This window comes from Trematomus bernacchii, unplaced genomic scaffold (genome assembly GCF_902827165.1).
Source record: "Trematomus bernacchii unplaced genomic scaffold, fTreBer1.1, whole genome shotgun sequence".
Classification (NCBI taxonomy): Eukaryota; Metazoa; Chordata; class Actinopteri; order Perciformes; family Nototheniidae; genus Trematomus; species Trematomus bernacchii.
In genome coordinates this window covers 8,998,768-9,026,684 of record NW_022987689.1, presented here as the reverse complement: position 1 = coordinate 9,026,684, position 27,917 = coordinate 8,998,768, and the positions used below count along the sequence as shown (strand labels likewise).

The following is a 27,917-nucleotide window of genomic DNA, read 5'->3' as shown; positions in this document are numbered from 1 at the left end:
ATATGAAGCAATATTTTCAGATATAATATAACCAGTGGCGTTTTTATATGTACAAAAGTGGTGGGGCACAAAAAACGTAGATGTCTATATATAAGCTTCTGCAGTGACGTGCAGTGAGGTTCATGGCTGGTGAGGCACTGGCACTGACTCTTCAGGTTTACAAATATTATATTTTGACCTAAACCAAAATATAATATTATTTTCAAAAGCTTTTTTTGTCTGATGCTTCGATTAATTTTAAACAGACAGTTCAACAAAAGGATACCCAAAAAATGTAATTTTATCATTTAAATATTGAATTGTTCTCTCTTAGTAAGATCCCATTTTCAATCAAATTGCGGTCTTACCTTGACTTGAAGATGAAGTCCATTTGCCTATCCTTCTGGACAAAAATGTCTATAACTTTTTTGTAAAAGTCCTCCTTATGTTCTTGTAGTTTCAAAAGTCTATCATAAATCTAATCCATAGATTTATGATAAAAAAATTATAAAAGTAGGGTAGACATGTGGATGTTATCCGGCTGATCAAAACGTGCATTTATCTAACAGGTACATTTCCCACAGATCTTATTTCCAGCTATTTTCTAAAATCCTCTGGAGAAATCTCATTGCTTTTTTGTCGAGGGAAGCCATGCGCAGCTTACTTCCTGGTTTTAGGACGCGTCACTGCAGCTCTCTCGTCTCCTCTTCACACACCACACTTTTCGCGGCACACGTACTTACAGCCAATCAGCTCTGAATGATTTGAGATGACGTATGGTGGGGATGGTAGCTCCATGCCCCTCTGGTCATTATTTTTTTGCCACACACATTTCATTACAAAATACTCTGAGCATGCGCAGTGTAGTTTTTACAGTCACCGTTGACTTCACAGCGAGAGGGAGGGGCATAATCAGGTTTTGTCCCACATGGCTCTAAACAGCTCAATAGGCACACACTGTGACTGTAGACCAGGGTTTGAGTTATGTGGGAGCCAATGGGAGCTGAGCTCCCATAAGGAGGGGTCTGAGCTCCCACGGACGCAGTGAAATCATACATCTGTGGGGGTCACTAATACATTACCAACAACCATTATTTTAATCACAAATAATGCATGTGTCAATGTAATGAGTATTATTTACGTTAACGAGGTAAATAGGCTAAAAGAAAAACATGTTTTCCAAAAGAACAACGCATCTCTTGAATGACAATATGCCTGCACTGCAATACATTATTGCGCAATCTGTGCCTGTGAGCGTGCTGCGCGAGCCGAGATGATGTGTGTGTGCGTAGTCGAACCTTTTCATATTTAAGTTTGTAGCAAGTAGAGGCCTGCTTCTGCTGTGTGTGTGTGTGTGTGTGTGTGTGTGTGTGTGCGTTAGTTTTAAAGACCCCCATAGAGCTCAGTTTATAACTCGAACCCTGCTGTAGACACACTAATTAGAAGAACACAGACTAAAACAGCAATGTACAGACGAATCAGATGATTAAACATGATCTTAAAATATATTTTATATATTTTTTTTTTTTTTTTGCATTTTTGTAATCATTATTTGTAATACTTTCTGCTGACACTAGGTGGGGCTGTGCCCCACCTGCCCCTAATGACCAGTCGCCACTGAATATAACTGAAATCTGTCAAATATAAAGTGGATTTGTTCAAGCAATTGAACACAACGTGAATATGTTGAATATAAACTGAATGTAAGACAATTAGTACAGTTTATTCTATTAAATCCCATAAAGGGAAGGCAGACCCTGAAAGGAGGTAACGCGCATGCGCAAAGCATGACATTACTGACGTTGACTAGTGTTCACACTGGACGTAGACTTGGCGTTTCAACCTACACCGTCGATCGACGGACTTTAGGTAAGTCTAATTGTTTAATATTCCGCTGCTTAACCATACGTTATTGAAGATGAAAAGTTATTTTAACGTGTTTATGCTATACATAGACGAATATAATTGTCTGCATGTGTATATTCGTCATGCAGTTAGGTTCGCGCTTCACAATGCTGGCTGTCTAGCTAGCGAAACGAGGCCAGCTAGCGAAACGAGGCCTAGCTAGTTGGGTGCTGCTTGTACTAAGCATGATCCAGAGCCGGCAGCAGCACCTTTTGTGCTTTGTTGCCCTCGTGAGAGTTAGTAATTCAAGTTACATTGGAGTTCCTTTCGTGCCGTATTTTTAGCTAACACTATCTAATATCGGCATGAAGGTGTTCTTTTCCCCATAATGACCAAGTCGCTGCACATTATCCCGCTTATTACATGGCCACATTCTCAACAAAGTAACGATATGACTCCCAATATTAATTGAAATGCTTTTATGGATTTAGAAAATGATTTTATTGATTTAAAAAATAGTTGTATGTATTGATTTAAATTGACATCCATCCGCTAAGGAAAATAGTCCGTTGTTACCGTTTGAAAAACGTAGCAACGGCAGGAAGGCGGAGCTTTTTGATTACAGATTTGAAAACAATTCATTAGGTCAAATGAATTGGTAAGTATCTAGATATCCATGCTCTAATGCCAAAGGAACTGCACACTGAATATGTTTTGCCGTTTGATGTCTATGTCTGGACCGCTGCGTAAAAAAGAGGTTTTCTGCCCGTTACTCCTCCGCTGTTTTCTTGTCGCTCTTGTCTTGTCAGTTCGAAAAGCATGCTTTTCGAACTGACAAGACAAGAGCTTAAAAGCAAACTGCAGTTTGCTTTTCAGCCAAACGGTATACAGATAAATCGACCGGACTTCTTTGTGCAGATGTGAGCGTCCTTAACAACGGTCAATAAATCCTTGACAGCGGTCTGTCTGTTCTGGATTAACAACGTGTCACGTGTTCTGAATTGACCAATCAGAATCGAGTATTCAACTAAGCCATGTAATAAGACATAATACTAATTAGTGATTAAAAACCGACATTTTCTACCAAGTAGCATCATTTTTAAATCAAGCTGCTGCTCTGCATCACAGAAATCCAGCAGAGGCCTTATTTATTTACATAATATTTCAATATCTGGCTAGTTTGCTGCATTGTTCTACAATGCCAAGGAATAGCTTATTCCTCACCTTTGGAAACTAACCTTGTGCTATTTTTGTTATAGATCTAGGAGCTAAATCAACATTGTGGATGGGCAACCTCTCTATATAGGTAAGTAATTTGAACGTGATGCAATCATTTCATTTCTTATACTTGATAGCATTGAGAAGTTTTTGAAACTTGTCTTTTTTTATTTATTTTTAGGTGTAATATGTGAATGGGTGTGTGGCAATGTAAGGTGTGTGGAAAGTCTGTAGCAAGTAGATACGAGCTGCTTAAACATGGCAAATTAAAACATCATGGGAACAGGTTCCGGCATCCTTGCCCATACACTAATTGCCCCTGCACATTTAGATTGTGGAACAGTCTTCTGAGTCATATATACCGTAGTCATAAAACCCAAACATCCCCAAAGCCATCTGAGTTGTCTACATTTTCATGTCAGTTGTGTGCTTGTCCTGAGCTTTCAAATGAACAAGCTTATTTCAGTCATGTAAATGAACATCTACGGAGAAATGAAACTGTAACATGCATGTTTAAAGATTGTGTTTTTAAAACTAACATCTACAATACATTTCATACTCATAAATACAGGAAACATAATCCCCATATTTTAAGTGATTTCAAAGCTGAGGTTGTTACTGTAGTTGTTGGATTAATTGAATCTGACAATTCTGTTATTGATGGTGATGCAGATGTAGAATCTGATACTTGTATAGATGCACATGGTTGTTTTGATACTGAAGATCTACCCAAGGTTATTGAGCAGAAAATTGCCTCTGTTTTACTGAAATTAGAACACATTTTGTTTGTACCGGCAACAGCAATTGACGAATTACTGCAGGAATTACACTTTTTGTTAAGCTTCTCATCTGTTCCGATAACCTTTAACGGCCTATCGGACATTTTTAAAAACCACTGTGTTGAAATTGATGAGTCCATTGTCAAAGAGCTTGCTCAAGAAGTGTGTAAATCTAATCCCTTGACCAAAGCCTTTGCAAAAGACGGCCCCCTGGCTACATCTTTCAAAAGAAAAAAGTATTACAAAGAATATTTCAGTGTGGTAAATCCAGTTGAGTACATCCTTGATCCTAAGAGTAAAAGAACATATCAGTATATTCCTATATTGCGTTCTTTGCAGCATCTGTTAAGTAACAGTGACATACTAAAAAGTGTAATTCACACACATGAGACACAGAAAAGTACACAGTGTTTAGGGCAGTATAAATCGATAAGGGATGGAAATTACTCAAAAGAAAATGGCCTTTTTACTGGGGAGGATTTGAAATTATCATTATCACTATATGTTGATGACTTTGAGGTGTGCAACCCCATAGGTACGTCCAGAAAAACTCATAAACTTTGTGGTGTGTATTGGATTTTGAATAATTTACCACCTGGATCTCACTCAGCTCTTTCTTCCATCTACTTAGCTGTATTATGCAAGACTATTGATGTGAAAGAGTACGGATATGAACACATTTTAGATCCCCTTTTACAAGACTTGGTCATTCTAGAGACACATGGTGTTTTTATTTCAGGTCTTGGAGCGTCTGTGAAAGGCACTGTCCAGTCGGTCATTGCAGACAACCTAGGAGCCCACGGGATAGCAGGGTTCATTGAAAGCTTTTCTGGTGTCTACTTCTGCAGATTTTGTACAGGTACAAGAGCAGACATTCAGACTAAAACGGTTCAGTCAGGTTATTTTGAAAATCGTACAAAAGACTTGCATCACACGCACATTACATTTGCAAGAGAGAATGCCACCATCTGTTGTGGGGTAAAGAGAGAGTGTGTTTTTACAAAAAGATTATCTTATTTTCACGTTACTCGGGGTTACCCTCCTGACATTGCACACGACTTATTTGAGGGTGTTGTTCCAGTTGAGATTGCCCTTTGCATTGGTTTGTTTATTTCCAAGAAATATCTATCTCTTAACACTTTAAATGAGCTTATCCTGAGCTTTCCATACAAGTGGGGGGACAGAACTAACAAACCTCAAGGTTCAAGGTTCAAGGTTCTTTATTGTCAATCTGACATAGCTACAGAGTAATTATGCAGTTGAAAATCTTATGTCACAGGCTTCTCCAACAATGCAACATAATAACATAACATAATAACAATAAGAGCAAGAGCAATACAAAAATAATAATAGTTATAAAAATGAAATAAAGTTATGATGTGGAATAGTGCAGTATGAGTCTATATACAAGTTATTGGAATGATATATATATATTAGGTATTAGATACATACTACTGAGTAGCAGTTGAATGTTTGAAGTTGTTTCAACAGTTCAATTTTTTTAACAGTCTCACTGCCCGCGGGAAGAAACTGTCTCCGAATCTTCTTGTCCTTGCCAGGATGCTGCGGTAACGTCTGCCAGACGGCAACAGAAAGAACAGTTTGTGGCTGGGGTGATGGGGGTCTTTGATAATCCGTAGTGATTTCTTCCTGAGCCGCTGGGAGTAAAGGTCCTCCATGGATGGCAGCTCCGTCCTGGTGATGTGCTGTGCAGTTTTCACCACCCTCTGTAAAGCCTTACGATCGAGGTCGGTGCAGCTGCCGTACCAGGCCGTCATGCTGCCAGTGAGGATACTCTCTATCGTGCACCTGTAGAAGTTGCAGAGTATCCTGGAATCCATTTTGAACCTCCTCAACCTGCGGAGGAAGAAGAGCCGCTGTCGAGCTTTCTTAGTGATGGTGGTGGTGTGAAGAGACCATGTCAGGTCCTCAGTGATGTGGACCCCAAGGAACCTGAAGCTTTTGACTCTCTCCACCGTAGTCCCATTGATGGCGATGGGGGCGTGTCCCTCTCCCTGCTGCTTCCTGTAGTCCACAATCAGCTCCTTTGTTTTGCTGATGTTGAGATGGAGGTTGTTCTCCTGGCACCAAGATGTCAGGTTTTCGACCTCCTCTCTGTATGCCGTCTCGTCATCGTCTGTGATCTGGCCGATGACGGTCGTGTCATCAGCAAACTTCACGATGGTGTTGGAGCTGTGTGTGGCCACGCAGTCGTGGGTGAACAGGGAGTAGAGGAGAGGGCTGAGCACGCAGCCTTGAGGGGCACCGGTGTTAAGAATCAGGGTGGAGGATGTGATGTTTCCCACCCGCACTGCCTGGGGTCTGCCCGTCAGGAAGTTCAGGATCCAGTCGCAGAGGGCGCTGTTGAGTCCGAGGTCTCTGAGCTTGATGGCCAGCTTGGAGGGCACAATGGTGTTGAATGCTGAACTGTAGTCAATGAACAGCATTCTCACATATGTGTTCCTCTTCTTCGGGTCCAGGTGTGAGAGGGCAGTGTGGAGGGTGAGGGCTATGGCGTCGTCTGTGGACCTGTTTGCTCTGTAGGCAAACTGCAGGGGGTCCAGAGATTCAGGGAGGGAGGAGGTGATGAATAATTTGACTAACCGCTCATACCATACCGCTCATACCATACCGCGCACTTTTGCCACTTCCAAGACCATTGGAGGAAACGCCCACGAAAATTGGAATCTGTTGAGGTTGTTGCCATTTATAATTGGAGACTTGATACCAGAGGCAGAGCCTGCTTGGCATGTTTTGCTTGATTTAAAAGAAATTGTTGAACTCTCTGTCGCCCCTCTTCATAATCAAGAAACTATTGCCTACCTGGACTGTAAAATCGTAGAACACAGAGATAGATTTTTGGAGCTTTTCCCGACAAAACTGTTACCAAAACATCACTATATTGAACATTATCATCAAATGATTGAACGTTTTGGACCTTTAGTTGGGCAATGGACCATGAGGTTTGAGGCAAAGCACAGTTTCTTCAAGCAAGTTGCTCGTCACACAAATTGCTTCAGGAATGTACCACTCGCATTGGCATTCAAACATCAGCAAATGATTGCATATCATATCACTGCATCCCACCTTAAATCCACATTGGAAGTTTCAAATGTTTCCATGCTTCCTGTGGATGTACTGAACCAGGAAGTAGTGTTACACCTCAGGCAAAAACACCCCACTATTAACGAGGTACATTTTGCAAAGCACGCAACCCTTAAAGGAATCTCCTACAGAGTTGGCATGCTCATTCCTTATGGCTCAACTGGTGGTCTGCCTGATTTTGCTGAAATAATCCAAATATGCATTGTTGAAAACAGTGTGAGCTTTGTTGTAAGGGTATTGTGTGCATGGTATCACGAGCACTTCAGAGCGTATGAGTTGACCATATCTCCGAATAGAGAGGTTGCCGTCGTTGATGCTGAACACCTGCTCGATGCTTATCCACTCTGTGACTACACTGTCGGTGTAAGGCGAATGGTTACCCTGAAAAGGCATATCATTGTTTAAGGTTGGTCTGAATGTGACTTAAACAGCTGTGAATGAAAGCTAAATACTCTGTTGATATGTCTTTATTTAAGGCGAGACACGGCAGGCAAAAACATCGTTTTTCCTGCACTGGTCAATTTTGAGATTTTGTGCTATTTTGATTCCATAACATGTTTTCTTTCAGGCTTTTGGAAGGAAAACGTACAAAATACACATTTAAGTGTTTATTTTACTATAGTTTGTCTATTTGCGTCTGTAGATTTCTCCTGAATTCATCAAAAGTTAGCATTCTAACGTAACATAAAGTACCGCGACCGCTGTTTGCACCATGTCTTCAGAGGTATCGTTTGAAAGCTCCGTGTCTCCTGCACAATCTCATCGGATCCAAATATGGTCATTTCCTTTGTATCAGCAACCAATCGTGAAAGTGCAAAGGGGTCTTAAACCAAGAAACGAAATCTCATTGGCTGGTGTCAATTTCTGACAACGTGATTCGTTCAGATGCGTCACATGGTGTGCTAAAGCACTTCCTGGTTAGCTTTCCGCTAGAAATTTAAATCTGAAAATGGCAAAATAACGGTGAAAAAAACGTTCACAGAGAAGACGACAACAATTGTCACTTGCACAAAGCAAGGTTATACAAAAAACAAATGACCCCGAACATGAAATACCTTCACGGAGTGCGTCGATGCGCAAGCTATCATCCAGATAACAGGAGGGTTTAGCTAGCGTCACACTGCAATCTTTAAAGGTCGTTTTCTCAAAATGAGTTTTTTCTCCTACTCTGAGTTCGAAATTTCCACTTCAGTAGCAGTTACATACACCAAACCTTCCAGTTATATTCCTATCAATATTATGAAGGCTTTTACAGAAGGGTTTGGTCATATATATAATTCATAGCCTGAATTACATAACATTTTATACCTAAAAACATGGTGAAAATTGATATTTTAGGGCTGTTGACAGTATTTTCTGATTTATGGAGTGATACAAAGAGATATCCAAAATCCCTTCTGTAAAAGCCTTAGATACTAATATGACTACAAAATGAAACAATAATTTTGATCCTAGCTTTATCCAAAGTTCAGATTTCGGTTCCTGAAATGTGTTAAAATATGCGCATATTTCATGAGATAATGAATCATTTGCATATTTAAACATGCTATTTCAGAAAACTTGTTATACAAAAAACAATTGCCTTATTGTAAGTAATTAACTGGAGAAATTTCTAGCTGATATCTTTAAGTTAAAAAAATTACCCTATTCACCTGGGGTGTCTCGCCTTAAAAGGGACAATGCACATTAACATGAACAACGTCCATCATGTAAAGGTGCCAGATTTAGCCATATGTGCCAAATTTCACCTGCAGTCGCTAGCAGGATGATTGCATTTGAGAAAACATTAGAAAGCATACAAAAACACGACATGTAAGCGTAAAACATGAGCACATGCGCATATAAAGAAGTAACAACCACTATTCCATGCCATTACAGCTATCCCTGTGTAAGCACAACACAAGCATAAAATAACAATTAATTACGTAAATGTTACAAGTTAATATTTAGTGATGGTTTAGTACTTGTCCTAACTTTGTTTCCCTGTATTTGTTTCCTAGAGTACATTGAGGGGAAAGATGTCATGTCCTGTCCACCTGCGAGTTGTTCTTGGTGTAGATGACGCGAGAAAACTTACCCTCAAGTCAGGAATGCCATCATCTGTGGATCAACTTGTCCTTGAGATAAAGACTTATTTTGGACTTGAACAAGAGTTCAGGCTCCAATACAAGGATCTCGACTTTGGAAATGAGTATTTTAATCTTGAGTCAATCAGTGACATTGAAGACAAGGCTACTGTAAAAGTGGTATTTGTTTCATGTGAAGAAACTAGCTCCAGCATAACAGAGACATCACTACCTTGCAGCACCAGCACACCAATAACTTCACCCATGACATGCAACAGCTCTGTGATCCTAGAGCTGACCTCTCTAAATGCCCTTTGTACTACATCCCCTGATGAAGACGGCTTGTCTTCTCAGCACTTATTTGACAGTGGAGACGCTGTCATTCTAGATCCAGCTCCAGAGACAAGAACCTCCTCCTGGCCACCAATCTTCTTTGTTCCCCGCTTTTCTTATTTTGCTGAATTTCAGCTCCAAAGAGCAACTGCTGATTTCAGAGCAAATGGCACTCTTCTTACCCCTTCACCTAAACTGCGAATGGATATCCTTGAAGGCATGGCTGAAGAAATATTCAAATACACAGCATATCCCAGTGATTCCCAAATCGAAGAGGCTGCTACAGTCCTGGTGCATACCCATCCATGCTTGAAGGAGAGAGGAACTCGTGCTGGCCATGAGGGATGGAAGCAGTATCTAAAAACAAAGGTTGCCAATTTCCGCACAAAACTAAACAAGATTGGACACCCTGAGGTCAGTGTAAACTCTCTCAAGAACAAGCGCAAAGGACAAGAACAAGCAGCTGCAAATATCAAAAAGCCAAGAAAGGCAGAAGTTAACTTCCTCCCACCGCTCCCTAGAGGTGAAACAAGAGACAGTCTTGAGAAAGAAAGGGTAGTGCTCCTGACCGAGGTGAAAAAGAGAAACAACGACGCTGTAGTCAAAAAGAAGATGCAGAAGACCTTCGCCTACAGACGCCAAGAGGTTGTCCAGGATGCTCCTGTGGTGGCTGAACTTGTAAACAAGTGGCCTGCCTTGTTTACAGTGAGTGAAGTGAGTATTGTTAATAATGATATTTTGATATTAATATTGCTCTGCTGATGTAGAGCTTGCTCACACTGTTTTGTGCAAGTATACTTGAAGAACATGACGTTCATTTCATTGTTTGTCTCAGATAAATGCAGAATTCATGCGAATCACAACTTTGCCACTCCAAGCCAAGTTCCTGGCAGAGCTTGACAGATACTCGCCTAACCTACTGAAGGTCTTCCACAATAGAGGAGGAGATGCTGGAAGGAAGATCCGGCTTCTCATGGCGCCGACAGCTAGGGTAAGTGCATTGTGCATTACATTACATTATTTAGCCATATGAGCATCTTTTTGCGATCCAACACTGAATTTAACAGGTTTAAAAAAATCCTTGAAAATATATAGATTTATTTTGTACAGTTCATGTAAACGGGTTAGCACTGCCACACCACCAATGAAGAGCAATCTGAAGTGCAGCTCATTTTAAAAGTTGTCCTTATTTTTACCACAGCATGAAGGTTTCTTGAGATGATAGTTTTAAAAATAGATGAACACAATCAAGTAATATTTGTATGTCCTATTAAAGGGAAGCTCAATGTAGAAAGAGTAGAGAGAAAGGTGTCCCAAGTATTTTCAGATAGAACATATTTCTAATGCACGCAAAATATTGATTTCACATTAATAATAAATCCCAATCATGTCAGTTTTCTTAAAACTATTTGGATGTTGTTTAAAGGTATTCAGTATGTTCAATCTACATAAATAAATTGTTTGTCGTATCTAAACTCAATTGCTATCGTATGTGGGTGGTTATAGGATCCTTTGTAAAGGCTAAATTAATTTTTCACAAATTTATTTATTTCAGCACGCAATGGTCAATTTGAATGTGATCACATAGCTATACACATTCAATGCTGTACATGCGTGGTCTGTTTAGCAAATTAAACTGAAATGTTATTTATCCAAAGGCTTGATCTTTTCAATACTCTTTAAATGGTGTGCTGTGCTTTTACTAATCTTTACATTAGAATTGACATTAATGCTTTTGTGACTCTCAAACACCCACACACAAACACAGTTCACACATACCAAGCGGTTTGTATATGATATGAATAAATGTAACAACATTCTGATATTAAAAACTACATTTGAGTTTAAAGCACATGCATTTTGATCAGACTTACATGTGTCAACCTTCTTCTCGCATGTTTTTTGCATTAACAATAAGTAATATACTTGTGCATACATTTTTTGTGCAAAGTCTTGGTAAAAATGTAATGTCCTTTTGAAATATTTAATATGCCTTGTTTTTATAGAGTGAGGACATTGAGCTCAAAAGAGACTCTGTCCTGAAAAGTCTGTGTGCCTATCTGAAGGAGGACAGCAACAGTCTCGTCAAGGAATACCTGGTAAGTAATTTGACTGTAACATTTTTGTATTAAAGGTACATAACAATGTGTTAAGTGTATAATGGCTTAAATATAAGTTTTTTATTACCCTAGAATTATCATTTATTTTGTCTACATAGGAGTGGGTATGTGCCACCATGTTTCTACAGTAGCACAGAACGGACAAACTTAATGGCCATACACGTTTTTATACATAGTAGGTGCCTGCTAGAAAAGCCTTAGTTATTGAGCTATAACATAGTACTATAGATAAATAACGAAGTCCATCTTCAGCACACTTGATACTGAAAGGCTTGAGGTAGTGGTGGATGATGCCATCTTCAGTTACTAAATTACTGTCCTTGAAGGCCACCATACTTTCTGAACATTTTCTCAAAGGGAGGGTGGAGTAAGGGAGCTTTGCTATCGCCAATATTACACACTGAACCTTTTAAACTTACTAGGTCTACTTTTTCAAAATAGTCAATGATCTTGTCTTCCACCTTTTTTTTAGAATGTCAGGAGTGAGGAAGCCGAGAGTGCAATCCCACAGACTACCATGGGACTTTATGTGATCCGCAATGAGGGCGCTCAGGAAGAGGACGGGCCAGAGGATGTCGGAGTGATCATCGAAGGTGTGGAACTGCTATCCAATCTGCGAAGTATTTCGCTAGGATGGGCCATGCTTTTTGGGTTGATTTACACTCTCAACTTGAGCTATCCACAGGAACTCAAGTTCACTTTCGAGTTTTTACAGAAAGTGTTGATGAACTTGGATGGCAACAAGCTGTCACCAAAGGTCCAAAGCCTGAAAATCAAGATGCTTCAGTGAGCCCATAATTTCAGGGCTGGACAATCAAGCTGTGACAATAATTGTTCTTGTTGGACAATATACGTTTGATTACTACATACTACTTAAGGCGGTTGAAGTATATTATATATTAAACTCTGGGACAGTTATTTTTTGGCACATTCATTTTGTTTGAACTTTAATGGACCATTTTGGTGGAGAAAACTGTTCTTAAACATGTCAATTTTTCGATGACATTGCATAATCTTTTGTTGTTGCAATAGATGAGAACGAGCGATGGAGATCCCTTTTTTTTTTATCGCCATAAACATCTCATGGACTCGCCACTTAAAAAGCTACAATGCGTGAGATTCCTCTGTGAAAGTTAGTCTGGAAATGTTTACAATGGACAAATGTGATGTTCTTAAAAGTTGCAAGGTGTTGAATTTGAACATTTCTGTGTTAATACCTAATAGAGTGGCGCAGTGATGATGTATTTGTGTAGGCCGACCCTGAAGTAAGCTGCGCAAGGGTTCCCTCGACAAAAAAGCAATGGGATTTCTCTGTGGGTCTGTGGAAAACGAACCCGTTTGATAAATGCACATTTTGTTCAGCCGGATAATCTCCACGTCTACCTACTTTTATAATAAAAATTATAATAATTGCAATTATAATAATTAAAATTATAAAAGTTGAGCAAAAAAAAAAACTTATCTTAGAAGTGGCTATAACATTTGATGCAATTCTAAAAGATAGTCAGATTCCTAAAAAGTTACAAACGGATGCTGGAAAATAATTATTTAACAAGATTTTTGAAGCCTTGCTGAAGAAACAAATAATTATTTTCCAGCATCCGTTTGTAACTTTTTAGGAATCTGACTATCTTTTAGAATTGCATCAAATGTTATAGCCACTTCTAAGATACGTTTTTTTTTTTTTTTAAATGTTTTTCTCTCATCCTGCTATATTCCTTCCAGGGGAGGATCCCTGGGGATTGATCAGAGCAATGAAAGGCTGTAAACATTGACACTCTGATACACAAAACACTGAAACACTGAAACACTGAAGCACAAAAACACTGAAACACTGAAACACAAAAAACACTGAAAACACTGAAACACATAAACACTGAAACACTGAAACACTGACACTGAAATACTGACACACAAAACACTGAAACACTGCAACACTGACACACTGACACCCAAAACACTGAAACACTGCAACACTGCAACACTGAAACACTGAAACACTGACACACAGAAACACTGAAACACAAAACACTGAAAACACTGAAACACTGCAACACTGAAACACTGACACACTGAAAACACTGACACACAAAAAACACTGAAACACAAAAAACACTGAAACACTGAAACACAAAACACTGAAAACACTGAAACACTGTAACACAAAAAACACAGAAACACAGAAACACAGAAACACAAAAACACAAAAACACTGAAACACTGAAACACAAAACACTGAAACACAAACACACTGAAACACTGAGACACTGACACACTGAAACACTGAAACACAAAACACTGAAAACACTGAAAACACTGAAACACTGAAACACTGACACACTGAAATACTGACACACAAAACACTGAAACACTGACACACTGAAATACTGACACACAAAACACTGAAACACTGCAACACTGCAACACTGACACACTGACACCCAAAACACTGAAACACTGCAACACTGAAACACAGAACACTGAAATACTGAAACACTGAAACAATGCAACACTGACACACTGACACACAAAACACAGAACACAGAAAACTATTAAACAGCCCTGCTATATACTATGACCATTCTTTACTTATTTATAATATGGTTCAAATGGAGTAATTTGAGTTGTCTGATGCACTTGATACAATTTTACTTTTTTTAAATACTGATGTGTTTATTCAAAACCATTTCAACACACAATGTCATGACTTTTTCAAGATCTTTTTGTCAAACTATACTATGACTTGACTAATGTTACAGAATGTTTCGGAAAATGAAGATTCCTGTACCACTTTAAATGTTTCGTTTGTAATCGTTTCCCCATGACCCGGAATAGTACTGCCAGAATGAACGATATCCAAAATGTCTTCTAGTTTACAAACTTCAGCCATTCTGTTTACACGGGGGTCACTACTCATTCTGTTTTCAATCGTCATCAACAACACACTTATTAAACAGGTATTGACTGCATTCTGATAAATATATACAGATTGTTTTCCATAGTAGTTATCCCTTTTTTTTTTTTTTATTTTACTTTAAGGCGAGACACCCCAGGTGAATAGGGTAATTTTTTTAACTTAAAGATATCAGCTAAAAATGACTCCAGTTAATTACTTACAATAAGGCAATTGTTTTTTGTATTACAAGTTTTCTGAAATAGCATGTTTAAATATGCAAATGAACCATTATCTCATGAAATATGCGCATATTTTAACACATTTCAGGAACCGAAATCTGAACTTTGGATAAAGCCAGGATCAAAATTATTGTTTCATTTTGTAGTCATATTAGTATCTAAGGCTTTTACAGAAGGGATTTTGGATATCTCTTTGTATCACTCCATAAATCAGAAAATACTGTCAACAGCCCTAAAATATCAATTTTCACCATGTTTTTAGGTATAAAATGTTATATAATTCAGGCTATGAATTATATATGACCAAACCCTTCTGTAAAAGCCTTCATAATATTGATAGGAATATAACTGGAAGGTTTGGTGTATGTAACTGCTACTGAAGTGGAAATTTCGAACTCAGAGTAGGAGAAAAAACTCATTTTGAGAAAACGACCTTTAAAGATTGCAGTGTGACGCTAGCTAAACCCTCCTGTTATCTGGATGATAGCTTGCGCATCGACGCACTCCGTGAAGGTATTTCATGTTCGGGGTCATTTGTTTTTTGTATAACCTTGCAAGTGACAATTGTTGTCGTCTTCTCTGTGAATGTTTTTTTCTCCGTTATTTTGCCATTTTCAGATTTAAATTTCTAGCGGAAAGCTAACCAGGAAGTGCTTTAGCACACCACGTGACGCATCTGAATGAATCACGTTGTCAGAAATTGACACCAGCCAATGAGATTTCGTTTCTTAGTTTAAGACCCCTTTGCACTTTCACGATTGGTTGCTGATACAAAGGAAATGACCATATTTGGATCCGATGAGATTGTGCAGGAGAAACGGAGCTTTCCAACGATACCTCTGAAGACATGGTGCAAACAGCGGTCGCAGTACTTTATGTTACGTTAGAATGCTAACTTTTGGTGAATGTAGGAGAAATCTACAGACGCAAATAGACAAACTATAGTAAAATAAACACTTAAATGTGTATTTTGTACGTTTTCCTTCCAAAAGCCTGAAAGAAAACATGTTATGGAATCAAAATAGCACAAAATCTCAAAATTGACCAGTGCAGGAAAAACTATGTTTTTGCCTGCCGTGTCTCGCCTTAAAGAAAAGTCAAAGTATCGGAAAAAAAATAAAATAAAAATCCCTGGCTTCAATCAACCGCTGGTTATTAGTCTTCTTCTTCTCCATCCAGCTCGGCATGGATCTTTTCAAGTCTCTCCTTGAGGCGTCTGCAGTTTTTGAGATTGTGCATAAAAGCCTCCGAAGCGCCTTGGATCCTCCATTCAGCCGTGTAAATGTTTTTATCATTAAGCCTCTGGTCAATCACAGTAATGAAGTCGGGGAGCCAAAGTCTTTTCATTAACGCGTTGTAATTGTTTCTGAAGACATATTCTGGAATGTCATTCAGACAATCGTGTTGCCTCTGGCTGGGGTGGCTGACTCGACATCCATTGCAGATTTCTTCTCTGTACCGATGCAGCACCCTCTCCAGAATATCAACCAACTCCGATTTCACTATGTTCAGAAACAGAGACGTCTTGGCCCCAGGAGTAACATCAGCAGCAGTAGTACTGCAATATGTGGGTGTCCACAATGGTGGTGACGATAGTAGTCCAGTAGTTTGTTGTATATTCAAAAATATAATGGAGAGGAAAAAAAATATATATATATATATATATATCACAGTATGTTGAAAAATATGAAAAAAGTAATGTTGTGTTAAAATAATATGAAAGAAAAAGTACTTAACTTTCTACCAGTTGTAAAGTTGTCATACATAAAACTGTATCAAAACAGTAAGTGAAAGACAACGGGGGAAAAATAGAAGTGTTAAAATCACCAACTTCCCTTTTAGAGTCACAGTCTTTAAGAAAATACATTTTTGTTACAAAATAATTGACATTCTACCAGTTGCCAAATGTTCCTACATAAAAGTGTATCAACAAAAAATATCTTGGTAGCTGAAAATAACTAGAATATCAGAGAAAACCTACATTATTTAACTGTACAAGTGTTTTTTAGAAATAAAAAAAAGGGGTATTAAAGAAACCCCCATTCCCTTACAAAGTACTTCATATTATACCCCTTTGTTAAGTGTTGCATACATAAAAGTGTATCTAAAAAGTATCTTGGTAACACATGAAAAGAGAAAAAAAAAGTCAAAATCTGCCTTGTGTCAGTAAATAAGTGTTAAAAATCACAAACTTGCCTTTTAGAGAAACAGTCTTTACGAAAAAATCTAATCAGACAATGTACTTCATTTTCTAGTTTTAAGGTTTTGCATACCTCGGAGTGTGTCTAAAAGTATCTTGGCAAGAGAAAAAAGCCATAATGTGCCTTGTGTCAGTGAATAAGTGTTAAAATCACCAACTTCCCTTTTAGAGTCACAGTCTTTAAGAAAATACATTTTTGTTACAAAATAATTGACATTCTACCAGTTGCCAAATGTTCCTACATAAAAGTGTATCAACAAAAGTATCTTGGTAGCTGAAAATAACTAGAATATCAGAGAAAAACCTACATTATTTAACTGTACAAGTGTTTTTTAGAAATAAAAAAAGGGGTATTAAAGAAACCCCCATTCCCTTACAAAGTACTTCATATTATACCCCTTTGTTAAGTGTTGCATACATAAAAGTGTATCTAAAAAGTATCTTGGTAACACATGAAAAGAGAAAAAAGTCAAAATCTGCCTTGTGTCAGTAAATAAGTGTTAAAAATCACAAACTTGCCTTTTAGAGAAACAGTCTTTACGAAAAAATCTAATCAGACAATGTACTTCATTTTCTAGTTTTAAGGTTTTGCATACCTCAGAGTGTGTCTAAAAGTATCTTGGCAAGAGAAAAAAAGCCATAATCTGCCTTGTGTCAGTGAATAAGTGTTAAAATCACAAACTTATAGATAAGCTAGAGGCTATTTTAGATTTGTCAATTAGAGTTAAAGGGTTAAATAACATTTTCAAACTGCTGTTCATAGTTACTGGATACATAACGAGCCTCATCATTATCTCGATTTTCTACTTCCATTTTTATTTAACAGTGAAACGTCTTATTTTAGTACAGTCTAGTCAGAGGAGTTAATACTATTACTATATATGAAAGCAAAAATAAAACACATTTTCATTTGTTATGGTTGTTTAATTGAAAAACACACCATTCGCCACATCTTCGGAAAGACATATTACATTTGACCAAGTTAATGTCGTAGTGCATACAAGGTAATAGACTTAACGATTTGCACTGCTGCCTCTCTCCGCGTTTCATTTACAGTGATCGGTTTATCGTTCAATTCACATTGCCCAACTAGATGTTTAGGGGTCTCTTGGAAGTAAATGAATGCATTTTTTATATCAGATAAGTGCATTAACATCACTTGCAAATTCTCTATCCTTTCACCCGCAACGATTATAATCTGCTTTGCTTCTTCTTCGGTTTCACCATTATTAGCTCTGAATGTAATCCTTTCTGGGGCTTCTTGTGCTTCTTGTGGTCTGTTGAATACCTGGCATAGGATTTGTTTAGCTGTAAGGACGGGTACCACATAATTGTCTTCAAAAGCTGGAAATTCTTACAAGTTCCCCCTCCTCAAAGTTCATTCCCGTAGCACCTTTCCCCCACTGATGCTAGTGACCCCCCTTTGTATGCTAATTACCTCTTTGTTCGAGGCGTTATCATATGTAGGTGTGTTCAGTTAAACACTGAGATTTTCAACATACTACTCTACAAAATGATTTTTTCATATTCTTTTGACAAACTATACTTGACTTTTTTACGGAAAATCATGACACACTTTAATGTGACTTATTCTTAATTTTACCATACTAAAGTAAGACTTGAAAATACTATATCGTTTTCTAGTTTTTTATATTATACATCCTTATTTATGTTAGTGTGCTGAGAAAACACAATAAGCAATAGCGTTTTAACAAGCAGTTTAAACTGTCTGTGTCAGTTTTACTTATCTCCATATTAAGTGATTATATAATATGACAGTGATCATTTCTATGTTTATTCATTGCAAATACTTAGTTACTTACCACTTGAACTGTTTAGCTCTTCAAGGTTAACTGACCTAATATATATACTTTTTTGTAGTATTGTCACCACGTTCTTAAGAATTATATGGACAAGTTGGCAGCTGCCATGGCTGGACTGTCAATCAAAAGTTACCAGTTATCAAGCGATGGTATGGACAACTTAACAGCTGACTTGGCTAGACTTACTATGAGGAGTCAGCAGGTAACAGATGAGTGTGTGAATGAAATAACAGCTGCCTTCAGAGGACTCTCCACTAATGCACAGCAGCTTCCTGTTAGTGCCTGCACTGAGAATCCTCAAATACAGAGACAAGTCACTTTGTCCACGCTCCCTGAGACCCTCAAGCCCACTAATGCCTAGGTGAATAATATTGACTTGTGTTAGTTTTACTTAAACTTACTTACATTAAGTGATCATAATATGACAGTGATAACTTCTATGTTTATGCATTGCAAATACTTAATTATTTTTTGTTAGTTCTACACCTCTCTTTATCCGCTCTCCAAGCCTCCAAGGGCGGACTCCTGAGGTCCGTAATGCCCCCCCTAACATGACACTTAGACTATTTACATCATCTAGGGAAGCACACCAGTAAATGTAGCCTCATTTAACTTCATATAGGGATTCTTTAATAGTTGTGTGAAGTAGTTAAACAATAAGGGGGTAATAAGATCTTTAAATTATAATTTTCCTCTCAAAGAGACTTCGTTGTACACACACACACACAAACAAAACAACATTAAATAATGACATGATATTATAGTGATAACACATAATGTGTAGAAAGAGATGTCCTGTATGGGTTGATTGCGCGTTGATCTGTTGGTAAAATGCTCATCTATCATTTTCAACCAAGCAGTATGAGGTCAAATTTAATAAGTAATAGTTTGTCACGATTTTACGGGAAAAAGTCTGAGCGCAATGTCACATCTTAAAGACAGCTTGAACTGGATAGATGGTTAGTCTTTTTTCAAAACATACCATATGTTCTGCATGTTAGTATATTTGGCCAAATCGGGTTAGGCCCTACTGCCCCACTCCCCCAATAGGGAAGTCACGCTTTGAGAAGAGGTGTTTAATTTCACAGATCTGACTTGATGTGATGGCTGAAGTAATAGGGACGGGGGAGGAAAATTCAGGGGTGAAGAAGCAGAAAGATAACTTGTTTGTAAAACGGACAGCACTTCAGTTTCAGGAAAGATGACACATATAACTTCATATAGGGATTATTTTATTAGTGGATTTGATGTAATTAAACATAAAGAAAAAAACCAAAACGCCATGGGGTCATTAAGATCTTTAATTTATTGCCAACCTCTTCAGAGAGACTTTGTTGCATTTATTACCAGATTACCCCTCCTTTCAACAAAGAGAGGCCCTTATAGTTAGTATAGTAATTAAACATTAGTTCACCATCCGTACACTTCAAGAGAGCCTCCTTAGTTATTAACCCAACTCTTATTTAAAAAGAAAAAGGCGGGGTAGGAGGGGAATACGGGTATGGGTGTGTGTGTGTGTGTGTGTGTGTGTGTGTGTGTGTGTGTGTGTGTGTGTGTGTGTGTGTGTGTGTGTGTGTGTGTGTGTGTGTGTGTGTGTGTGTGTGTGTGTGTGTGTGTGTGTGTGTGTGTGTGTGTGTGTGTGTGGATGGAAATCTCTCCGGCCAGAGTGATATCCCCTTTAGCGCAATACCGCATCAGTTGCACCTCTTATGTGACATACAAGAATAGTGTGTGACAGACAAAAGATGTCCTATAGGGGCTGATTATGCATGGACATAAACGCTAGTAACGTCTAATCTGACGGGGGATACCCGCTGTTGCTGACGGAGGGAGACCCCGGTGCTGCGGACTATTCGACATGCATCTCTGCATGCGGTGAGCGGAACAAAACACACTCGTAGATAACACACGTAGCTATTTTAATTACCTCTCAAACTACCTAAACTAGTTAAAGTTTGTTTTAGTTTTACTGTCGAGTCACTCATTATTGGACCCGCGAGCTGCATGATACTGGCGTGTTGTCAGGAGGGGGGAGAGCAGTCCGTTTATTATTCCCGTGTTATTGTAAATTACTGTACACGTTTTGAATAGTTAATTAATCTACTATAACTAGTTGGTTTAATATCGAATCATATCAGTTTGTTTCAAAGCTCATTAAATAACATAGAAGACCTTTAGCCGGCACTTTTCTAATTTTGCCACGGAAGATTTAAACTGTAACGAACATGCTGACCAGACAGGAGGGGGGAGGAGGAGGGGGTTGAGAGGGGTGGGGGCTGAGGAGGGGATGGGGGGCGACAGGGAGGATGTGAAACCTGCTGTAAGGAGGGGGTGGTTGAGAGGGGTGGGGGCTGAGCGGGGTGGGGGGCTACCTGAGAGGATGTAACACCTGTATGTGAGGGGGAGGGGGGTGGGCTGAGGGGGGTGGGGGCTACCGGTGAGGATGTAACACCTGTACGCGATAACACCTCGAACAAAGGGGCTCATTAGCATATCAAAGGGGGGTCATTAACATAATTAGGGGGCGGGACTTAGAAGGTGTGACCTGTCACTTTTTTATGCATACTAATGAGATTGAAGCGGGATATGTACTACTACTTATAAGCAATCAGGCTTAAGTTACAGTAAATGCTTGGACAGAATATGCACTGCCTTGTTGGTTGAAGTCATGAAGACTAAAACATTGCCAAAAGTCTTAAAGGTCTCCTATCATGCAAAATGCACTTTTTGATGTATTTCATACATAAATATGTGTCCGAGGTGTGTAAGGGAACTCACCAAGTGTCAGACAACCAGCAGCTACTGACCCAGAATCAGCACTTCTCTAACAGGGCTGAAAAAGAGGGATATGAGGGATGTCTAAAATGCATGATCTGTTTGGTATTTTGAGCAAAACACATCATAGACATGTTTTTTATATATTTTCATATATCTGAGACCCATAATATATGCCTAAAAATAGCATAATAGGAGACCTTTAAGACCTGAGAATGGTTAGAAACGTAATTGTTATAATCAGTGTAGAAAATGTAAATGTGACATTTATCTTTTACCCACAGTTTGTGTGTCTGGAAGGCCTGGTGACAGCCATATCAGACATGTGTCCATCCTTCTTTCTCATTGGTCATCGACGTAAACTACTTCTGTTGATCATCTGTGGTGTTTCCTTTGTTATTGGCCTGTTTATGGTGACTGAGGTGAGAGTCTACTTTTTTAATCTATAACATTAAGAATTAAAGGCTGTACCATTAAGTCTCTCTTTCCGTGCTAAATATCTTGTGCATTTAACAAAACAATCTATTTTGTGTTCCTGTTTCTGTCTTCTCTGTCATGTGCTGTAGGGAGGACTTTATGTATTTCTGCTGTTTGATTACTATGCTTGCAGTGGAATACCATTAATGATTTTTGCCATTTTGGAGTGCGTCTGTGTGGGATGGATATATGGTAAGCAACAAGATCATTTTAAGCAAGGAAAATTAGGAGTCCAACAGACATACAGTATATATATGTTAAGTAATGTTAGCCCCTAAAACTATACCATTATGAATAACAGTGATACTGTAAAATATTACAAATCATGTTAACAAAACATTGTATTGACATTTGCTAATTTTACTCACTTATCAAGTTTTTTTTCATCTGCACTGCATAAGTAACCAGAGGGCACTGCTAAAGCCATTAAAACATTTGAACAACTGCCTGGAGGGCAGAACATTTCCCGCCTATCTGTGAGGCCAGTACTATCTTACACATTAACTTAGCTTTCATTCCTCTTGGACCAAAAGAAGAAAGACTTGAGACCGTTCTCAGGAATGTAATGGACTCAGTAGTAGTGCTGAAATTCTTCCCCCTTGTCCTTATGAGCACGTGGCCAGGCATCAGACCTTGCCCTGTTATATCGTGATGTAGATGAATCCCAGTGTTTGATCATATTCTTGAATGACTCCCTGACTACAAGGTGCTGATCGTTATTATGACAATATAAAGGAAATGATTGGCTACTACCCCACATCGCTTATGAAATATTGTTGGAAGTTCATCACACCATGTCTCTGTGTTGTAAGTAAATGTATTGAGTATTGGTGTATCTAATTTTCAAAGATCCCATGACATGATTTTCCGGTTATTACCCGTCCCCTTGTGTGTTATGCATCTTTTTATGCATGTAAACGGTCTGCAAAGTCACAAACCCTCAAAGTACACCCTGTAGCGAGTACAACTCTAACGCAGAAAATACCTGTCTGTGCTGCCCCAGAACGCCTCGTTGGAGATTTTTCTTTTTCCATTTTTTTCTTCCCGAGTATAGTGACGTAACGGTCATAGTGACGTAATGCAGCTCCACGGATTTCCGCAGGCTGTGAGTGTGTGTGTGTGCTCAGGCTGAGTTCCGCGGTGTCTCGCTGTCTCGCAGACCCCACGCAGCAACCAGGAAACGACACCAGTAATCCAGCTCACACCGGCCGCTCCTCGAGCCTCAAAGGGCGCAGCAGCTCGCCCCGCAACGTCCTGCCAACACGGCACCCAGACCCCACGCAGCATTCTCATCTGTTTGTCATTACTGGTGTCATTTTCTGGTTGCTAACAAACGCCATTGTAACACATAACACTGATGTTCCGCTGTAACGGTGGTGGACTCATCAGAACAGAGTGGGCGAGCTGACCAATCAGAGCACAGTAGGCTCATAGGGAGGGGGGGGGGGCAGGAGCTCCAACAAGCCGTTTAGGACAGAGAGTGAATACACATACTATACAGAGATGCTGTATGAGAAACCAATGTGATTTTGGAACATTGAACAATGTAAATCTATTCTAGTAGACCTCAACAATGGAATTATGATCAGTAGAAATGGCCATGTCATGGGACCTTTAAGACATTCACCGGAAAAATATCAAAATGACAATAAGACAAATATAAATATATATATATATATCCATTGATGAAAATGTAAGCTGCTCCTCTGATTTTCTTTTTATTCCACTTGTTTTGTCATAGGGAACACTGATATTCTCTCTGGTCAAGTTCACCCCGCTGAAATACAACAACACCTACGAGTACCCCTGGTGGGGCTTTGCCATTGGGATGGTTCTTGCTTTATCTTCAGTTCTCCTGACTCCTCTGTGGATTATCTATCGTATGGCTGTAACCCCGGGAACACTGAGACAGGTAAGGTTAAGGTTAAGGTTAGTTTATTTATATAGCACATTTTCAGATACAAAGGCACGTAAAAACTATATGCAGCATCGGCATGTTTGGTTCTGATCCAGGGAACAATGAGTAAGCCCGTCCCCAAAGATCTGAGAGCTCTGGGTGGCTCGTAACAGAGCAGCATGTCCAATTTATATTAGGGTCCCAAACCAATTAGTGCTTTATAAGTTAGTAATACAATTTTAAAATCGATTATGTAAGTTATTGGTAGCCAGTGCAGAGATCTAAGAACTGGGGTGATGTGTTCTACTCTTCTGGTTTTTGTCAGGACTCTGGCCGCAGCGTTCTGGATCAGTTGTAGTTTTCTGAGTGATTTATTACAGAGACCTGCTTAACAGTCTAGGTTTAGGTTTATTTCATTAAGGTCTACTTCGATACTCTGTCGATATATACAGTATGTTATATGTGAATGGACTGACCGAAATTTGAATCATTACAGAAGCTAACTTGGTGGATTTCAGTGGGTACTGTTATGTTGTAGTTTATGCTTTGTAGGCAATTATCTGGCAATTTATTTTCTTTCCATAGAGACTGAAAACGTTATGCACTCCTGCATCCGATCTGCAATCTTCTCCACCAAAGAAGACTCTTTACCCTGAAACCCCTACTCCTGATACAGAGCTGCATGCTTTAACTTAAAAACTAAAACATGGCAGTACTGAAGGTAAGCCACCTTTAATCAGAGACAACAGTGATTGATGTTCTCAGATTAAACCACCAGTTCAGTTGGGGACTGAACATTTTAGCTTTTATTGTTTCTTAGTACACTTACGCTTCTAATGTACTATGCTGACACTCATCTAAACACAACTTGAACACTGGGACAGTAAAATAACCATCCTGCAATTTGAGTTGATCCACACATGATGATCGAATTTCGATTTTGCATGCCCATGTTATGTCTTACAGTATATATTTATTGACGCTTAAGCATAGAGCTAGTGAATGAAAAAACAGAATTATTTTGTTCCTACCCTGGGATCAGTGTTATATAATTTTGTTCTGATTATTAAACACCCTGAAACTGAAATTCCAGTACATGTAGTAAATTAATTGACCAGTGTAGTAACAATTGCTTTGTATCTCCATCCTCACAGAAACTGATTGGATTTGTAATCCCTTATTAGCTGATGAATGCATCACCAAAGAAGAGTCTACAGCCAGTTACAAACTCAACGCAGGAGATCTTTACATCCTTGGTGTCTGAATGTTCTTATTTTAAAAAGTCCAACCCTTGACTTAAAATGAATACTTTATGGACAGCTGTGTTAAAAAGTTACAATTGTAAAAAGACCTTATCATCTTATATAACTTTTGGTGGTGGATATTATTACTTGAATTGTTCCTTTTAAACTATACGGGTTTTGGTTGTGCAAATAAATGAATCTTGATTGAAACTCCATGTTAACTTTGCCATCGACTTCTATGTAATCAATAACCCCTCAGTATACCCATGCTGTTTTTTTATCCAAAGTGTTACCCAAAATGATCGTATACTGCATTTAATAAAGTGACAAATAAAGGAAAGACAATATGGTGCAGTAAACAAATCAATCCCAAATTGATTTGGTGTAGAAATGATCATAATACATCATAAAGTAGACACCTACAAAGCATGCTTAACGAGAGGGTCTCCATGTTTAAAGACGGTCGGGTGGTTTGAGGACACCGCCTCAGCCCCCTGGCACTGAGGACAGCTCGCTACGGAAAGCAGCGAGGTCTGGGCGGCAGGGTGCTGTAAAAGGTCGAGGCAGAAAGCCACCTTCACCAAGCCTACCAACCATAGAATGCTCATGCTATAGGCATTGGGATGCAGCCAAAAGGAAATCCTTTTCTTTAATCCTTTTCTTTAATGTTAAAACTGTTTAAAAAGCGACTAATCATGTTTGAGGGAAGACATTACAGGTGAATATAGTAAGGTTTAAAGAATACATTTCACCAAAAAGCTAACCCAGTGGATCATTTACAATTAGACAATTATTTCTTTATATTATACTACGTTTTATAAAATGTCATGTTTGAATATTCAAATAAGGCATTAGCTCATTGAATGTGTGCTAATTAGCGTATATTTCCATAACTGAAATCTGAACATTTAATAAAGCCAAGATCAAAATTGCTGTATCAATCCATTGAGATAATTACTTAATATACTGCTGATAGTAATGAATCATACAGTATATTTGATTCGTTCATAAAATGTTTATATTTGTTGATAAAATGCTGATATTCTAAATCTGCTATATTCTAAAAGTAACTAGTGATGTTTTCAAGGCAAATGCTTGTAAATCATGCCAAAGGGAAAATGTATCACAGTCTGTCTGTTTTCCTGTTTTATTTTGACATTTATTTTCTCTTGGTGTCTTACTTCCTGTGATTTACCTCCTGTGCCTGATGGTCTCATTATGTTCACCTGCTGCCCCTGTGTTTGCCACCATTTTTCAAGAGGGCCGCCACTGATGGCTTGAGAATATCATTTATTTGCTATAAAATCTCTTTCACTTGCCCTATATAAATGATTTTGGGGTCAAATCACACTTTTTGGACCACGTAGAAACTGGATTAAAAACAAAAATGGTATTATTATTAAAGCTTAGCAACAGAGTCGACAAAGTTTCACCCCCTCATATTTATTTATTTATATGAGTCTTAAAAAATAATTAAAATACCAATTTCATTGTAACTATATTGTGCGATATGCAGACTGATCACTAGAGGGCGATCGCGCTCGGGTGGAACCAAAAACTCTATAAAGGCAGGCGCTGCAGAATAAACACTGCAGTCAAACTCAACACAAAGAAACATCTTCTGTCTCTTCGTGTTCTTAAACAGGTAGGTTTAAAGTCCTTAAAATCTCACAATTGTAGCCCAGTATAATGAATAACAGTGTTACGAATATATGATAAATGATAAAAACTGATCCAGATTTGAACACTGTCCTGACGTCAGGACGGTGGCGCTACTCAATGGATTTTGAGTAATCCTCTGTCAATGTCGGTGCATCCTGCATAGCACTGGTGACGTGACGTGACGTGATTCAAGATGGCGCCTGTGTCGGCTCGCCGCTCCCTCAGCTCTCTACCTTTAGCTATCCTGTTTTTGTTTTATGTTTGTCAGAATGTCTCTGCTCTGCTCGTTTATGATCGCCAAGCTCTCCTCCACCTCAGACCCTCACTGGAGTTGATATTGCTGCTGTTGATAAATTGTGATCTTCTCGCTCCCAGGAAAGAAACTTAAAATAATGAGACTAATGGAGTCTCTTAAAAGGTTCAAATTGGTACTTTAATTAAGTAACGTGGTTAAAGAACAAGCATAAGGTAAGGAAGAGACAAAAGCCGGTGTTGTCTCTGGGGGGGGCTGCAGCGTAGGAAAGAGGCCGGGTTGTACTTTCCGATCTCCTTTATACTTTTCTTGTTCTCTCCCGCTGTGCAGATAGGGGGACCGCCCTCCTCCTCTGCATGGTTCGACATCGCGTGAAACAGAGGATTTCGACATTCTGTATTCCCTGCCTACTTCCTTAAGCCTTTTCTCCTCCTTATCTCTGTCATGACTTTCTATTTAATACCTTATAAACAGCTGTAATAGTTAGTTTAGAAATCCTAGAAACACCTCTACGGCACAGTTCTCATTTACGGTAACTCCCTCTGACGTCATAGCTACTCACGTATGTGAAAACACTCTACGATCAACTGTACCTTCATTTCATATTCAGCAGTAATAATATCTCGACGTCTATAGATGTAGTGTTAAAGTCCGTAGGTTTTGGTGTGCAACACTCCATGTCATTTTCACTTTACATTCAGATAACGTATTATTATTAGCCACATGCTAACTGCTAACCGGATATGAAGGATTTTCAGAATAAAAGCTTGGCATTGAGATTTCCTGAGAACTTCCGGGTTTTTTCACAATAAAACAGCTTTTAAACTGACGATATGTTTTAGACTAAATTACGCTATTAAACATTGATTTTAATTTCTAACACTGCCCAAACCTACATCTGGCAACCATAAATCGTCCCCCCCCCTCTACTGTCGAATATTCCCACCTACCTGCGCCGGTTGCCCTGCATCCTGCCTCGCCGAAAGCGCTTTAGACAATGGGGAAA

General features: G+C 38.8%; 2 protein-coding genes across 3 annotated transcripts; both read left to right on the top strand.

Moving 5' to 3' along the window:
* Window positions 1–9,310: 9,310 nt before the first annotated feature.
* Window positions 9,311–12,235, top strand: LOC117488596. The gene is made up of 4 exons (XM_034137594.1): window positions 9,311–10,039; window positions 10,161–10,322; window positions 11,332–11,424; window positions 11,918–12,235. The coding sequence occupies exons 1-4, from the start codon at window positions 9,527–9,529 to the stop codon at window positions 12,233–12,235; spliced, it is 1,086 nt and encodes a 361-aa protein (XP_033993485.1). The 5' UTR covers window positions 9,311–9,526.
* A 9,471-nt stretch (window positions 12,236–21,706) lies between these two features.
* On the top strand, window positions 21,707–25,217 carry LOC117488411 (sodium- and chloride-dependent GABA transporter 2-like). Of its 2 annotated transcripts, XM_034137284.1 has the most exons (6): window positions 21,707–21,800; window positions 21,945–22,047; window positions 22,562–22,662; window positions 23,597–23,767; window positions 24,338–24,473; window positions 24,907–25,217. In XM_034137284.1, exons 1-5 carry the CDS (start codon window positions 21,789–21,791, stop codon window positions 24,446–24,448), a joined length of 498 nt encoding a protein of 165 aa, XP_033993175.1. In that variant the 5' UTR covers window positions 21,707–21,788; the 3' UTR covers window positions 24,449–24,473; window positions 24,907–25,217. The 2 variants fall into 2 exon arrangements, 1 of the variants encoding a protein (XP_033993175.1); XR_004556521.1 differs by lacking the exon at window positions 22,562–22,662.
* Window positions 25,218–27,917: the final 2,700 nt, after the last annotated feature.